This window comes from Cyprinus carpio, chromosome A1 (genome assembly GCF_018340385.1).
Source record: "Cyprinus carpio isolate SPL01 chromosome A1, ASM1834038v1, whole genome shotgun sequence".
NCBI classification, from domain to species: domain Eukaryota; kingdom Metazoa; phylum Chordata; class Actinopteri; order Cypriniformes; family Cyprinidae; genus Cyprinus; species Cyprinus carpio.
The window spans coordinates 34920076-34937752 of record NC_056572.1 but is presented as its reverse complement, the minus strand read 5'-3'; the positions used below and the strand labels follow the sequence as shown (position 1 = coordinate 34937752).

Sequence of the window (17677 nt, the reverse complement as noted above, 5' to 3'; positions counted from 1 at the left end):
GTGGGTAAGTCAGGTAATCACGTAGCTATATAGACACAGGTGAGATGTAGCTTCCTCATGACTTTGTATCGATGTGACCTGTTTGCGTAGGTCTTGTATCTCCTTCACTCCTCGGTAAAGGTAGGTTTTGTTCAGCTGGAGAATTATACATGGAAGGGAATTATAGACTTCGAATATGGGGTGTTTGTGGGAATTTAACTTAATTCACATGCTTGATTTAATGTGCTTGTTTGGTGTAATTTTAGATTAGTCGGTTACGTTCGGGCATTGCTAGTGAGCATGTGAGTGTTATGCACGTCAAAGGTAATTTTATTTTTCCCTTCCCCTATTTGTGATTTTTAAAATGGGAGGGGAGTGGGGAGGAAGTAAATGAAAACATCTTTATTTGTTTTACAGAAGTTGCTAGCTGCTGCTTTGCTGTGGCTTAAATGCCGTTTCCAATTTTGGGACGCAGAATTTTTTGCGCACACGCGATTGCACTGAACGTCTTCGCTGTCGCCTGTATAACGTTCGCGTTGGATGCGCTGTAAGACCGTGGCCTTTGATTCTGGCGCCACCTGGTGTTCGCTGGTAACTCCATCGTGTTTGTTTGTTTTTGTGTATTTTGTTTAAGTGTGTGTGCAATGGAGTTTGATTGAAATTGACTTTGTTTCAGTTCAAGTTGCTTCATTGTATTTTATTAGGTTTTGGTTTATTAACCAATTTATTTCGTTTATATTATTTGGGTTGGTTGAATTTCTTTGTCTTGTTTCACATTGATGCTGCTCCATTACGTAGTTGAGATTGTGGTTTATTTATTTTTGTTCTTTCTGGTTTTGGTTTATTTGGTTGATGTGGAGTGGGTTTAAATTTATTGTACTTTTGGTTTTGATTGGTTTGAAGTGTTTTTTTTTTTTTGTATTTTGTTTTATTATGGAGCAGTGAAATGTGTTATGTCAAGACATAATTCCAAAGAAAGAAACCTCCTTGTTAAGTCTATCTGTTTTTGTGAACTGTTCTTTGTGTATTAGATTTCCTTTCTTCGTGTGTGTTTGGCCAGTGCAAGGGTGGTTGACCTATGTGAACTGACTAACGATGCCCATTGGGCTGATTCATTCACATTGATTAACGTGTTTTTTTTATTGATGTTGAGCTCAAGTTGTTTTAATTGAGAAATAAAATTGTAGCTTGTGGTTTGGTCTCTGCTTGTCCTTTTCATTTAGTTGAAAGCCTGTTATCGGGGAGGCTTCAAAATTGGGGTCTTAATTACGGGCCTTACTAGTGTAAGTTGATCGAGTCATACGGTCGCAAGTGGCGTAGTCGGCAGGGTGAAGTGACAAGCAGAGACTGCCACACACAGAGGAAAAAAAAAATATATATTCTGTATTTGTTGTTTTTGTGTTCTGTTTGTGGTGTTTCTTTACAGCAAAGCAGCAGCTGGTAAGATGCAGACAGGAGTGTGGTAGTGGAGGAAATTTGGGTTAAGTGGTAAGGTTTACTGTTTCCTTTTCTTCGTTTTCTCTCTCTCTCTCTCTGTCTGTCTGGCGGGGAGAGCTTGTAGACATGGAGGTTGAACTGGAGGAGTTGCGAAGACAGGTGCAGTCATTGAGGGGAGAAAATGAGCGGTTGCATCAACAACAAGCAAGCCAGGCTATTCGAGCTGCGGGCCCTTCAACTGTGAATGTTCTACCTGCTCCCAGCCCCATAGTTGAACGAGTGGTTTATGTCCCTAGGGAACGGAGGGGCCGTATGTTTAGCGGCAGAGGGGAAGACAATGTGTTTGAGTGGGTGGAGGAGATACAAGCTTGCTTGCGGGTCCGACATCTGCCTCTGGCTGCACAGACCTTGTTTATTTTTGATCATCTAGAGGGTCCTGCTAAGAATGAGATTAAGTATAGGCCCAGGGAAGAGAGGGGGAAACGCCAGAACAGGTCTTTTCCATCTTAAAGGAACTTTATGGGTGTCCACAGTCCTATATTGCCTTGCAGCAAAACTTCTTTTTCCATAAAAAGCTTGAGGGAGAGTCTTTGCAAGAGTATTCCCATGCCCTGTTTGCACTAATGGATAAGTGGTACAGCGGGCTCCAGGAGGTATGACTAATTCAGTGATTTTACTGAGAGACCAGTTTGTAGAGCATGTGCTGGATGGTGGTTTGCGGCGGGAGCTCAAACGTTTTGTTCGATTGAATCCTGACTCCACCCTCTTGGATGTTCGTAAAGAAGCCATTAGATGGGTGGATGAGGGTTTTCATTATGAGATGAGGGAGAGGAGTCATTCGGTCCCAGCTTCCTCTGCTCTTCAGTATAGAGTACAGGGACGGATAGATTCCTCTGGCCCATCGGAAGTTAATGTTTCGGAGCTCACGGAACTGAAGAGAATGATGAGGGCTCAGCAGGAACAACTTACTGAACTGACTCAAAGTTTACGGCAACTACAGTCTCAGAGTGTAGGAAGCCATCCAAGGCGGCTTGGCCCTATCATTTGTAGACGATGCAATCAGCCTGGGCATATTGCTCGGAATTGTACATTAGGACAGACTCAGTTTAGGGATCAGCAGGCTCGTTTATCACATGTTAATGTCTTGCCTCCTAATGGGCAGGCGGAAAACTGCAACCCTCTGAACTGATGAGCCACAGTTCAGAAGGGATAGGGCCTTGCTCAGTGGCTCATGCCCCCATTAGTAATGGACCTTCCACTTTGCTGGGTAAGTGCCCCTCCATCATAGGTTAATATGGGTGGGGTTAAGGTTCCATGCTTATTGGATACAGGCTCCATGGTAACCACTGTTACAGAGAGCTTCTTCCTGGCACATTTTGAACCCTGGGGTAAGGAAAGGTTGAATGACTGTGGATGGTTGCAGCTTCGGGCTGCTAACGGTCTGTCTATCCCTTTCATAGGATACCTGGAGTTGGATTTTGTTATTTTGGGTAGGCACATTCACAATAAGGGTGTCCTTATTGTAAAGGACCCTCCTCAGGTCCTTTCAACATCAGGGTTGCCAGGTCTACTGGGGATGAATGTTATAGGTGAGTGTTTTCAGGAGCAGTTTGATCAACATGGCCCAGAGCTGTTTGATCTCCCTTTAGTCAAAGAAGCTCCAGCGTGGACATTGGCAATGCAGTATTGCCAGACTGGTTGTTCTCGTAGGGTCGGAATTTAGAGGGGGGTCTGTACGTGTTAGGGGTAGACATGTGGTCCGCATTCCGGCCAATTCTTTGCAATTTGTCCCAGTTACTTGTGCTGCACAGTGTGGGTTCTTGTCTATGGCTCTTTATGAGCCTTTGGATAATGGGAATCCACTTCCGTCTGGTTTGTTGGCGTCTGTATCCCTGGTTCCAGTGAGAGGTGGTATCGCTAAAGTTCCTATGGTTAACATAGGTGACCATGATGTCTTTCTGCAACCACGGCTAGTGGTGGGAACGTTGTGCCAGGTCCAGCTTATGAGCTGGCCAGGGGAGATTATTGCTACTCGTCCCAGTGCTGCCAGTGACCAACAGGCTGTAGTTTCCTCACAAGTTGGAAGTGTTGATGGGGTAGTAGAAGAGGTGATCCAGCAAATGGATCTCTCGCACCTCTCTGTAGAGGAGCAGAGGCAGGTGAAGGGTCTGTTGGGTAAATATAGATCTGTATTTTCAACAGATGATTCTGATTTGGGGTGTGTACCAACCTGATAACACATGAGATCCCACTATTGGATCCGGCTCCTATACGGCAGAGGTATCGTCGTATCCCTCCTTCTGACTATGTGGCGGTTAAAGAACATGTGCTACAACTGCTTGCAAGTCAGGTGATTAGGGAAAGTATTAGTCCCTTTGCTTCTCCCATAGTTGTTGTTAAGAAAAAAGATGGCAGAATACGGTTGTGTGTCGATTACCGACAGTTAAATCAGAGGACTAGGAAAGATGCCTTCCCATTGCCCCGCATCGAGGAGACCTTGGATGCCCTTTCTGGGGCTCAGTGGTTTTCAACTGTTGACCTAGTAAGTGGCTATAACCAGGTTCCGGTGGCAGAGCAAGACAAGGGTAAGACCGCTTTTTGCACACCCTTTGGGTTATTCGAATTTAATCGGATGCCCTTTGGGTTGTGCAATGCCCCAAGTACATTCCAGCGGTTGATGGAACGCATGTTTGGGGATCAACGATTCCAAACCTTGTTGTTGTACTTGGATGACATCATTGTCTTCTCGACCAGTGTAGCCCAACATCTTGTGCGATTGGAGTTGGTTTTTCAGCCGTTTGCAGCAGGAGGGCTTAAAGGCCAAACTGGACAAATGCTGTTTTTTTTCTGTCAGGAGGTCCACTACTTGGGGCATGTTGTTTCAAAAAGAGGAGTTTCTACCGACCCGAGTAAAGTTAGCACGGTGGCAGAATGGAGGCGGCCTAGCAATGCTGCAGAGTTACGATCTTTTTTGAGCTTTGTGAGTTTACTATCGGCGTTTCGTTGAGGGGTTTGCCAAGTTGGCTGCTCCTCTGCATCACCTAGTAGCAGAGTTGGTCGGCACAAAGAAAAAGAGAGGCTCAGGCAGACCCATAGAGAGCTGCTGGACCCTAGAGTGTGAGCAAGGGTTCCAGTCTCTCAAGGAGAAATTGGTGGCCGCCCCTGTGTTGGCCTATGCTGATTTTTCTAAGCCCTTTGTTCTTGACATTGATGCTAGCCACTTGGGACTGGGGGCGGTCCTTAGTCAGGAGCAAGGTGGGACGTTACGGCCAGTGGCCTATGCCAGTCGAGGGCTTAGGCCTACAGAGAAGAATATGGAGAATTACAGTTCCATGAAGTTGGAACTCCTCGCCCTTAAATGGGCGATGGCAGAAAAATTTAAGGATTATCTCCTGGGCCACCAGTGTACTGTCTATACAGATAACAACCCACTGAGCTACCTGAATTCAGCTAAGCTGGGTGCAACTGAGCAGCGTTGGGTGTCCCCCAGTTGGCGATTTTTGATTTTGAAATCAAATACACCCCTACTCAGTCCAATGGTAATGCCGACTCATTGTCAATCCATAAATCCTATTGTGTTCCGACACAATCCTTTGGTACATCATTGCCGAAGACACTCCGCACAGTTGACATCCGCCAGGAGGTGGAAGGTGAGTTGGTAGGGGCAGAGCAGCATGCTATTGCTGCCTTCCCATCCCGTTCTAAGGAAGAGCTCCGGCAGATGCAGTTGGATGATCCAACCTTGAGGGGATTCCTTGCATTTTTTTCCAGAAATAAGTATCCATCTAAGGTGGAGCGACAGTTAATGTCAAAGTCTGGGCTTGAGCTCTTGCGACAATGGGGCCGATTGTTTGTTAAGGAGAGGTTGCTGTACCGCCGCCTCCAACTTCCTGATGGTGGGGAGGAGGTAGATCAATTGGTATTACCAGAGGTTTTATGGAATGAGGTATTTAGGCAGTTCCACAATGGGCATGGCCATCAAGGCAGGGAACGGACCTATGAGTTAATTCGTAGGAGATGCTATTGGCCAAGTATGAGTGCCTACGTTCAAGAGCATTGTCAGAACTGCAGGCAGTGTACTATTTCAAAGTCCATTTATCCAGTAGCTCGTGCTCCCATGGGCCACTTGTTGGCATCTAAGCCCAACCAAATATTGGCCGTTGACTTCACCTCCTTGGAACCATCTAGTGATGGACGGGAAAGTGTCCTAATTATGACAGATGTATTTTCCAAATACACACTGGCTGTGCCAACTAGGGACCAGAGGGCTACCACAGTAGCCAATGTTCTGGTCCAGGAGTGGTTCTATAAGTTGGGTGTGCCAGCCAGACTTCATTCCGATCAGGGTCGGAATTTTGAGAGTGCAGTAATTGCCCAGTTGTGTCATCTTTATGGGATTCAGAAAACTCACACGACCCCGTACCATCCTCAGGGTAACGGACAGTGTGAAAGGTTCAATCGAACACTGCACGATCTTCTTCGTTCCCTTCCACCTGAATAGAAACGTTCCTGGACTCAGCACTTGGCACACGTGGTCTTTACGTATAACACCACTTGCCATCATACCACCGGTGAATCTCCTCATTTTCTGATGTTCGGACAAACTCTGCGATTGCCGGTGGATTTTCTGCTGGCAGGAGTGGAGGATCCAGGCGGGGGTAGTGTGGAAGATTGGGTGGCTAGGCATCAGAAGGGGCTAAGAGTAACCTATGGAAGGGTAAAGGCCCGTCTTGAAGCCGCTGCAGAACATAGAAAGAACTTGTATGATCAGACAGTAAGGGGTCAATCACTAATCGAGGGCCAGTTAGTACACTTGGGTGAGTGTGGAGTTCAAGGCCGGAAAAAGATTCAGAATCATTGGTCTACTGCTTTTTATAAAATAGTAAGAGCTCCTCGGGAAGGTGGTCAGGTGTATAGTATATCTTCATTGGATGAGCCTTTGAGGGTAAAACATGTGCATAGGTCTCTGTTGAAGCTGGCTCCTGAAACGGTACAACAGGCTTATCATATTGATCTGGGCTTACAGGGACAAGATTTTCAGGAAGGTTTGTGTGATGGGGACTCTGTGATTGTGCTTATTGAGCCTTCACCACCTATCCCTGTAAATGACACCTCTGTGGAAATTGTTCCAAATGTGACATCTGAATGTACCCTCCCTTTGGTTTCAGTTTTAAATTCACCGTCTAGTGAGGCCTCTATCGTGGGAGCGCAGGGTGTGCGCGGAGATCAACTAGGATAACGGCTGGCAAACATTCAAATCTTTATCATTTGCCCAGGACCCTAATTGGTGATGTATCTGCTAGTGTATCACTACCAGCTGAGAACTCCCTCCTGGAACCAGGAGGAGATTGTCATTTCCGCCCTTGGCTGTAGAAGGTTAAATCATTGGGACAATGATTGAAAATCTCGGGGTAGATTGTAGTGGGATTGCCCCTTTAATAAGTCTGCATGGCCCCTTTAAAAATGGCGCACTGATTGCATAAGGTGGGTGGGTACGTCAGGTAATCACGTAGCTATATAGACACAGGTGAGAGTAGTAGCTTCCTCATGACTTTGTATCGATGTGACATGTTTGCGTAGGTCTTGTATCTCCTTCACTCCTCGGTAAAGGTAGGTTTTGTTCAGCTGGAGAATTATACATGGAAGGGAATTATAGACTTCGAATATGGGTGTTTGTGGGAATTTAACTTAATTCACATGCTTGATTTAATGTGCTTGTTTGGTGTAACTTTAGATTAGTCGGTTACGTTCGGGCATTGCTAGTGAGCATGTGAGTGTTATGCACGTCAAAGGTAATTTTATTTTTCCCTTCCCCTATTTGTGATTTTTTTTTAAAATGGGAGAGGAGTGGGGAGGAAGTAAATGAAAACATCTTTATTTGTTTTACAGAAGTTGCTAGCTGCTGCTTTGCTGTTGCTTAAATGCCGTTTCCAATTTTGGGACGCAGAATTTTTGTGCGCACGCGATTGCACTGAACGTCTTCGCTGTCGCCTGTATAACGTTCGCGTTGGATGCGCTGTAAGACCGTGGCCTTTGATTCTGGCGCCACCTGGTGTTCGCTGGTAACTCCATCGTGTTTGTTTGTTTTGTGTATTTTGTTTAAGTGTGTGTGCAATGGAGTTTGATTGAAATTGACTTTGTTTCAGTTCAAGTTGCTTCATTGTATTTTGTTTATTAGGTTTTGTTTATTAACCAATTTATTTAGTTTATATTATTTGGGTTGGTTGTATTTCTTTGTCTTGTTTCACATTGATGCTGCTCCATTACGTAGTTGAGATTGTGGTTTATTTCTTTTTGTTCTTTCTGGTTTTGGTTTATTTGGTTGATGTGGAGTGGGTTTAAATTATTGTACTTTTGGTTTTGATTGGTTTGAAGTGTTTTTTTTGTATTTTGTTTTATCATGGAGCAGTGAAATGTGTTATGTCAAGACATAATTCCAAAGAAAGAAACCTCCTTGTTAAGTCTATCTGTTTTTGTGAACTGTTTCTTTGTGTATTAGATTTCCTTTCTTCGTGTGTGTTTGGCCAGTGCAAGGGTGGTTGACCTATGTGAACTGACTAACGATGCCCATTGGGCTGATTCATTCACATTGATTAACGTTTTTTTTTTTTTTTTTTTTTTTTTTTTAGCTCAAGTTGTTTTAATTGAGAAATAAAAGTGTAGCTTGTGGTTTGGTCTCTGCTTGTCCTTTTCATTTAGTTGGAAGCCTGTTATCGGGGAGGCTTTAAAATTGGGGTCTTGAGTACGGGCCTTACTAGTGTAAGTTGATCGAGTCTTATCCCCTAAAATGCGATTTTTACCAGGGGACCCCTCGAAATGCGATTGGGTTAGTTTAGGCTAGTTTTTGAGTACCAATTGGGCAGGTTTTGTCGTGAAAACCTGGCAAACCATGCAGCGCAAGATCTAAACGGGCAAGCTGAGGCTACTACAGCTTACAACTACAACTAGACCTTCAAGTTCACAATAAAACAGCATAAACTGGTATTCATAAACTGACATTTCACATAGAAGGACACTGAATCGCGTTTGCATCAATTGGTTTGTTATCACATGGCTACTTCAGCTCCATTAAGCTTTTAGCCCAGAAGAGCGCACATTTATAAAGATAATGATAAATTCTCAAATGTTCACACCTCATTTCTTTACAGAGGATGATTTTATATTAATATATTAATGTTGCACTAAATTATGCGATCATCTGATGAGTTTTTTGAGCCCTCTTTCTTGTCTTACTGCCATTACACATAGTGGGGAAGATATATCATTAAAATGATTTTAAATAAAAAATGACTATTTAATGAGTTTCTGTTTTTATAACCATAGCTATGCCTATGATGTAGGACTTAGCCTATCACACAAAGAAGTCCCATTTTTTTATATATATATATATATATATTTATATATATATATATATATATATATATATATATATATATATATATATCTGCAAGATGGCAAATGTATAGTAAACAACAACTTACAGAATTCCGTTTTGCTATGTCAGAAAGAAAATAGAACAAACAGCAGAACCGTTTTGTTCCTCAGGGTTACACGGACCAGTAAATGATTCAAAGTAGTCGTTTGCAAAGTTAAATGAATCAGCTTTTTAAAAAGAATTGGTTGATTCAACTCAATCATTAAGACAGTCACTGCTGCCACCTACTGGCGGTTGTAGTTTCATATTTAAATAAAAGTAGCTTATTTTATATTTTAATATTTCTACATTAAAATGTTATATTTAAACTTAACATTTATGCACAATCCATCTATAAATTTTGTTGATAGTGACTTAATTTGATTTTTAATAGCCAGCATGTCTTTTTATTTGATTAAATTTATTTATTAAATAAGAACCTGACATAAGAGGACACAGATATAACAATAACTTTTATAATACTAATAAGCCAACATCTGTTTTGTTTTTTTTTTAAATTTTTTGCTCAAAGTTATTTCAGTGTTTTGATTTCTCAACTGAGAGAACACATCCTGTTTATTATATTATAATGAATATTTAATATTACATTTAAATTATGACTATAGCCTATACATGTTTTTGCATATTAATTGTACTGTTTATAAACCTCAAAGCATGTTTGTTCATTTTTGTGTTACTCCATAATGATGTTCTATTTGAGGGCATTTGTAGTGTAGGTATAGGTCCCAAACATAACCTCAAGCCCAGGGGCCCCCGCCTGCCTAAGTCCTGCCCTGGATACACCAACATATGAATAGTCTATTTAATATTTGTAAAGATAGTTTGTAACAAAATTTGAGCCGTTAATGTATGTTTACATTAACCTTTTCAACCCCCCCGAAAATATTTTGATAGCTAATGTTAACCTTTAACTTTGGACTTTTTGTAGACAAGCCATTGTAAAAATTTGATTAAAATTAGTTGACATTAAAGTAGACCAATTAAATACATTAAGTGTGTTAATATCAAAGAATGCCATCATTAATTATTTAATCAGATTTACCGTTTTACCCTTTTTTTTAATTATCAGACCTTTTCTCCTAAAACTATAAATTGAATTAATTAATTCCGGAGTATGGCATTTGGATAAGAGTGTTATACGATCTTCCGAACAGCAGGAGGCGCTGTCTCGAAAAACGAGGGGTCTGAGAATGCGGGACTGTAGATGCAGGCTCCGAGTCTGCAGCTTCATAATGTTGAAAAATAATTCTGTAGTAATTCAGTAGCATTTATGCATTTTGGTGGCAGCCTAAATAGTCAGATCAATGATAAGTTAAAGGGGTCATGACATGTTGTTTTTTTTATTTTTATTTTTTATTATTATGTTCCCTTAGGTGCAATTATAATATTACTATAGTTTTCTGAAGAAAAAAAAAATCATCCTCTATCCTGTTTCTCATCCTCTGAACTCTTAAAGGGGAAAAACCCCCAAAACCGACTGTTTGAGTCTGTGTAACCGCCCACTGTTATGATTGGCTAACATTAGATGTCTGAGTGGGTCGGTCAGCTTGACAGGCTACATCTAACAATAGACAGTAAAAGAAATGGACACAGCGACCCCATTGGAACTCAAATTGAGACAAGCGAAGCCCATTTTTAGCGATTTTTACCACTTCCGTTTCTTACGCGCAGACTCAAACTAAGCTTGATGACGTCAGCAACCTGTCTGACAGATGTAAATCTTCTAGTAGCTGTGCGTACAAACTGCCATCGTTAATCTTGCAGAGACGGCGAGCTTGAGCGGGGAGTTCTTTGGCGTGAGTGAGTAGGAGTAAGTATTCTGATTAATTATTTTGGACTCTATATCTATGGGCTTCTCTCTTGACGTCTCCCCGATTGCCTGCCTGCGAGCTTCTCCTCCTGTCTGTACGGTAATTTCTCTACTGTGTGACAGAGAGTCGAGTGGTTATGACGCAAAAGTTAGCCTATTTTTACAAAAACTGTTTCTATGGGGCCATAATGTAACATAGAAAGTAATGGAGAGCTTTATACATTGTCGTGTATCTTTAGAAATAAATAATGGACAAATGGAGTCTTTAAACACCTCAGATGTAAAGTTATTCGCTGTCAAAGTGACGCCAAAATGAATGGGAGTCAATGGGATGCTAACGCAAGTGAAGTTCTGCTACAAGATGGCGGCACGCGGTCAACTTCAACTTCTGGTCGACTTCCTTCCCGCCTGCATCTAACACGGGGCCTGAACATGACAGACTCTGAAAACAATATGCAAGTAAACTAAGTAAAAACATTGTGATTATTCATTATGAATTATACTGCATACGTTTTAAAAAGTAGTTTTTACATGAAATACATTGCTTACAGTTTGCAGTGTCATTGTTGGATTCAGAATAGTCTGCACGGCCTGATCTTTGAGCAAAAGTTTTCTGGCAAAGCCAGCATCACACTGTGATTTGTTCTCAAAACTCATCCGTGAAATGTAGTGAACACACGTGTAAATTAAAACTGATGTCACTGGGACGTTTGCATAAAATAAACTGAATCCATTTTTCCTTGACGCCTGGAACCTTCGGGAGCATATTCAAACATGTTTTTTTCCACAGGCAGGAATGGTACATCTGCGTGGCATCGCAATCTTGTAAACAGCTACTTCTTCAGACCCGCTCGCTGCACGTCGACTGAACAGCTGTGTACCTCAAAACTATTCAACAATTAAAAATTTGAATCACTATCCAGAAAAAAAACAACAAAGTATCGCAAGCCGTTTTATCATTTAAAACTTGGTTTGACTATCCATAAATATAATTTCGGATAGTCACAATTCTAATTCGGATAGTCATAATTATAATTCGACTAGTCACAGTGACAATTAGAGATATCTGCAATTATAATTGCACTAGTAAGAAATCTGATTAAAGATATCTCTAAATACTTTATGACTAGTCAAAACTCCATTTAAGATATCTGTAATTACTTTATAGATATCTTCAATAGACGCGTCATACATCCACAAATGTAATTAGAGATATCTCTAATTCAGTTTCGACTAGTCACAATTATAGTTTAAGATATCTGAATTGCAATTGCTCCTAGTTGAAATGCTGTTGTGTGACATCAGAATAAATTTACTCAGCTCCTACCCGCCTACTCCTCTAATTGCTAACAACATAATAAAAGTCTGCTTTTGTTGTCACGGAGAGAAAAGATACCGGATGAAGCTGGCCTTCATTTTATCAACACTGAAGAGAAGCAGGTGAGTTTGTGTGAGTCTGTTCATGAATGAGAGCAATCACACTTATTCCTGTTTTTATTCACACAGAGGTGAAGAAACGGCAAAGGGAAGTGAAGGTGCAGTTCAAGAGAGAACCTTTATTTTGCATGGCCTGAGTCTAAGGATTTAGACATTTTTATGTGATGGCCATACAAATAATAGCGTTGTCTGTGGTTTCAAAAGTTGTTCTGGGTGAATGGGCTGGATGAGTGTGAGATTTCCCGCCTGAAGTGGTGTCCCAGTCCGGCCCTGTTCACATCCTTCAATCCCTGTCATGATTTCCCTCTGGAATGCCCACGATATCCACCAGAGGACACTCCATCCACCCGGCTGCAGCCTGCAGATCGAGGCGGGGCTGCACCTGGGGCGGGGTTGCACGTGCAGCCCCGCCCAATACCTACTCTGATTGGTTCAATCGTCTTTCAAAGACATACATGATAAGAAATGTGTGTGTAGTTGGTGTAGGACGGAGAATGCTGTTTAAAAAGCTAAAAACGCTGTACAGTTTTACAAAGCCTTTACTATAATGCACAGTTGTTTATTGTTAACTTGACTCGCTATGTCTGATTTATTGAATCACGAGATGCTAGCTGCTGCATGTTTAATCTTCTGGACCAGTCGAATTCATGAATGAATCATTGGGTCATTCTAAAGCACGCTTAACGTGAAAGTACGTGGCTTTATGCATTAAAACGGTGTTTTTAAAAGACCAAACTCAGTAAACAAATTATTAATAAAGCATTATATTCACAGATAAGCAGATATGAGCCCAGAATAAGAACACAAAGCATTTAATTTCCTCCCATAACCTGCTTGTCTGTAAATAGAATGCGCTATTAAAAAATGTTTACTGAGTTTGGTCTTTTTAAAACACGTTTCAATGCATTACGCCAAGTTAAGCATTTTCCTTTTAGTCTAATGGTTTTCTATGGGAGGAAAACGCTTAACACGTAAACACATTGTATTCTTATTCTGGACTCATCTGCCTGTCAGTGAATAGAATGCTTTATTATTAATTTGTTTACTGAGTTTGGTCTTTTAAAAACACCGTTTTAATGCATTAAGCCACATTAAACGTAGAATGTCCCGAATCATTCCAGCTGATTGAAAAGAATCGGCTCAATGGTCACAAAATGGATATCGGAGAAGATACCAATTTAATATAAATATATGATACTTTATAAAGTTTATCTCAATATTTGACAGTGGCTGTGAGACTGCACTAAAATAAGAGCAGGATGCGCATGAAATTGTGTTCGTTACTATAGCAACAGATTACAGGTATGTCCTTTCAGAATCATCACTGGCCAGGAGAAATAAAAGTTTATCGATTTCTTCACTTTCAAATAATGAGGAGCAGCATATTTTCCTGAAATAAAGGGGAGAAAAAGTCTATGCTTTGCAATGTAGTAAAGAAAATTAAAGTTTCATAAAAATTTAAATGGCAGCCTACTGCAGTGTCATTTATCAACTGCATGACAGATAATTATATGTAACAATAATTGTCTTGTCATGCTTTATAAATTAAAACAGTAATGATACACCCTTTTCATTTCCTTTCTCATACTCTGATGATATGAAATAATCAAATTTTCTAAAATTATTTAATTCATAATTCATTCTTCTATCTGAAGACCTGATCGTCTTACTGTGGATAATCAACCCAATTAATTTACTATATTCGTATGTTAGCCTAAAAATCAGCTTAATTTAACAAAACAATCATTTCAGGGACATGGCGAGTTACAGGTTAATGTTTTTTTTTCTTCTTTTGTGCATTATAATGAAGGCTTTATAAAACTGTACAGCGTTTTTAGCTTTTTAAACAGCATTCTCCGTCCTACACAAACTACACACAACTCTTATCATGTATGTCTATGAAAGACGATCGAACCAATCAGAGTAGGTGCAGCCCCGCCTCGATCTGCAGGCTGCAGCCGGGTGTACTTGATGACTTTTACTATTCACCCAGGACTCCCTTTCCCATAATCCTTTGCCCGGACTCATCAGCACTAACCAGTTGTAGTCACCTGTCTCTCATCACCTCATCAGTCACACACTATAAGAAGGACACACACACACACACACTCTCACAGCTGATATTGTTAAGCCTGTAGTGTTCTCCTTGTTTCCCTGTTTCTGACCCTGTACCTCTTCCTTGGTTTTTGGTTGTTTGTTGACTACTTATTCCTCACCTCCTCATGGGTCAGTTAGAGAATGGAAATATACTTCGAGATGTCTTAATCTGATCTGTTTAACGTGTCACAGGCTGGAGGACAGAGAAGTGAGGAAACGAGGAAGCATCAGTTTGAGTAGTGAGAAGCACCCAGTGCACTTCCTGCTGTTTCCTGTTTAAGGTTGTTTGAGTCCATTTGAGTGTTTACAGACACCTCTTGTTGGCTTTCGAAGTTGATAACATGAGGATGAATGTACAAAACACAAACTAAGCACGGCTCTGCCGAGAGTTTTTTAATGTGACTGAAAGACTTTATTCTTTATCAAAGACCAGTGTGAAATGAAACCACTTCCTGTGTAGACTTAACACTAGAACATGCTAAAAAACATTTCAAATACCACACCTCATCTGTGTAGACGTACTGATCAACACAGTGGATAATGGATTTAGAGACTATTTATGAAAATGTTAAACGCAGAGATATTGAGAGCACAACTGGACCTCAAACTCAGAGTCACGGCCAGTATGAAGGAAAAGATCTAAAGCGCAGTAAGAAAATTATTTGAACGCAGAAATGGTTTCGCTGATGGTGTTGTTAATAGTGTCACTATGAGGAAATAAGAACCGTCGCATACGATTTCAAATATTAATAAGAATGAAATGTCAATGTTTCCATTTGTAAAGCATGGACTTATCTTTCTATTTACTTTTTCAAAATGTTCTTGTTTTTCATATTTTATAATAGCAATTCCAGAAGACTTGTAAAAACATACTCATAAAACATAAAAAGGCATGTCTGTTACCAAAAGCAATAGTAGATTACCTACAGAGGTTGATTTGAAACTTAATTTCTAATAACATGAAGAGTATTAACTGATATTTGTGTATTTTGTTCATGTTTGTCAGGAGGAAGTAGATGTTTGGTGTTGATCACAGTGGGTCTCGGGCTCATTTGTGTTCTTCTGCTGGTCTTCATCATACTGCTGCACATCACCATCACAGCAGAGAGAGACCTGATAAAGAGTTACAAGAACACAGTTGAAGAGTTCAATCAAACCATCAACAGCTTACAGGACAATTACACTGATCTAATGACTGAAAAACACCAACTGCAGAACAACTTCAACTCTTTGAATAAGAAGAAACTGGAGTTAGAAAGCAAAGTCACTTCTCTAAGTGAGGAAGCAAAGAAAGAATCATCTAAACAACATCAGTATACATATGTTTTTATGTTGTTGTTTCGTTTTATCTTTGATGCACACGGTTTTATAAAGTGCATGTTTCTGTGTGGTTCAGGTAGGTTCTTCATATCCACTGAGTTGAAGAGCTGGTCTGACAGCAGACAGTACTGCAGGGATCGTGGAGCTGATCTGCTCATTATCAACACTGAAGAGAAGCAGGTGAGTTTGTGTGAGTGTCTGTTAATGAATGAGAGCAATCACACTTATTCCTGTTTATCTTCACACAGAGGTTCATATCTTCATTAGTCAGTGAGAGAGTGTGGATCGGTTTGTCTGACAGAGAGCAGGAGGGCATCATGAAATGGGTGGATAATTCACCACTGAAACAAGGGTAAGAGCTAAAAATCAGTGTGTGTTCATTTTAGTCTTTGATTCTCATTATAAAATCCCAACCATCAGAAGAAAGCAGAAGTGAAAACTCTTCCACAAGCAACACAACCACAATTAAAGAAATTTTTACTGTAAATTCTATAAAGAAAACTCTTCTACTCTCTTTTATTTTTCACTTCTGCTCCAGCTTCTGTACTACTTTAGTTTACTCTCGAAACGTGCTATTATACTGAGTATTGTTGATTCATAAATTTGTGCTCCTTAAAAACTGAACCTCTGATGCATGTTGTTCAGGTTTTGGCTCAAAGGTGAGCCAAACAACACTGACAATGAGGACTGTATTGAACTGAATTATAATAGAGAGAAGCCGGGATGGTCACCGCTGACTAGCTGGAATGATTGTTCATGCTCTGAGAAGATAAAGGGGATTTGTGAGAAATAGGTTTCATCCTGTCTTGTGGTTTTGCTTTTATTATCTAATATAATCATTCTTATTGTAAACACATGAGTTCTGATTAAGGTTCCTGCCTTTAAAAAAAAATAAATAAATTGTAAACATTGTAAAAATGTCATTATTTTCTTATTGCTATAATAATCTTCGGTTTCTCATGCTGTGAATTAAGATAAAATCACATAAAAAACCACTGATGTGTTCATGTTTTGCTCCATCACAAGCAGCTCTATATTAATATGATCTTATTCTAGCTGTTATCATGAGTCTCATTTGTTGATCTGAAGTGTTGAGGAGACAATCACAGTAAACTACAGAAGTCTAAAGTGTCTAGATTACTCTTATTCTGATGTTGAGTGTCTGTAATTGCTTTCTCTCTGAATAAATTTGTCACTTACCATAGTAAACTGCATTGTTGTTTTCATTTTATATTTAAAGGGGTCATAATGATGCTGCTAAAAAGAACATTATTTTGTGTATTTGGTGTAATGAAATGTGTTTATAAGGTTTAAGGTTAAAAAAACACATTATTTTCCACATAATGTACATTATTGTTTCTCCTCTATGCCCTGCCTTCTGAAATGCAACGATTTTTACAAAGCTCATCGTTCTGAAAAGTGAGGTGTGCTCTGATTGGCCAGCCATTCAGTGCGTTGTGATTGGCCGAATGTTTTAAATGCATCTGACGGAAATGTTACGCCCCTCAACATATACTGTTATGGTGTTTCCCAGTCAGAACACAGGTATCATGAAAAATTTACTCCTCCCTCAAAATTTGATCCGCTTAGGACCAAAACAGTAGCTGTTTTAAATGGCTAAACAAAGTTTAGTTAATGTTGTTGTATGGCTAATCGGAATGGTGGTAGCTTGTTTTTTCAAGCTAAAATAATTTTATAAAAGCAACATACAGAATGTAATCTGTAAAAATAAAAACGAGAAATGTTTGATTTCACAACCCATAGCTTCGGTTATATACTAGCATATGAAATGTAATTTAAAAGACATTAATGGTCATTATAACGAAGTTCAAAGGACATAAATCAAAGCACTATTTTGCAGGAATTGTAATCAGGCACTAAAAATAATATCCATTATAAGTTAACTGAGCCAATGGGATCACTCTGGGTCCTAAGCGGACCCGATTTCGAGGGGGGACTCGAGTTCTCATGACACCGGCAAGACAGGACAAAACAATAAAACCCATTACAACGAGGCAGTTGTTGCATCCAGTGGGGACATAATTACTGATCATAATGGCTTATACTGCCTTTTTATGCATTAAGTTGCATATCGCGCCATGTAAACAAAACCATGTCTGCATTTGTGATCGGAGAAACGACAAACAAAAGTGCTACTCTAC

The 17677-nt window shown here is 40.1% G+C and overlaps 1 protein-coding gene and 1 long non-coding RNA gene across 3 annotated transcripts; both read left to right on the top strand.

The window, feature by feature from the left end:
- Nucleotides 1–57: 57 nt before the first annotated feature.
- On the top strand, nucleotides 58–460 carry LOC122146373. The gene is made up of 3 exons (XR_006160937.1): nucleotides 58–120; nucleotides 246–303; nucleotides 397–460. It is a non-coding gene; the product is annotated as an uncharacterized LOC122146373 (long non-coding RNA).
- Nucleotides 461–14618: 14158 nt separating this feature from the next.
- LOC109052209 (CD209 antigen-like protein C) lies at nucleotides 14619–16409 on the top strand. Of its 2 annotated transcripts, XM_042764458.1 has the most exons (5): nucleotides 14625–14844; nucleotides 15202–15471; nucleotides 15592–15695; nucleotides 15764–15867; nucleotides 16161–16409. In XM_042764458.1, the coding sequence occupies exons 1-5, from the start codon at nucleotides 14736–14738 to the stop codon at nucleotides 16306–16308; spliced, it is 735 nt and encodes a 244-aa protein (XP_042620392.1). In that variant the 5' UTR covers nucleotides 14625–14735; the 3' UTR covers nucleotides 16309–16409. The 2 variants fall into 2 exon arrangements, with proteins under 2 accessions (XP_042620388.1, XP_042620392.1); XM_042764454.1 differs by having other exon boundaries at nucleotides 14619–14844; nucleotides 15202–15695.
- Nucleotides 16410–17677: the final 1268 nt, after the last annotated feature.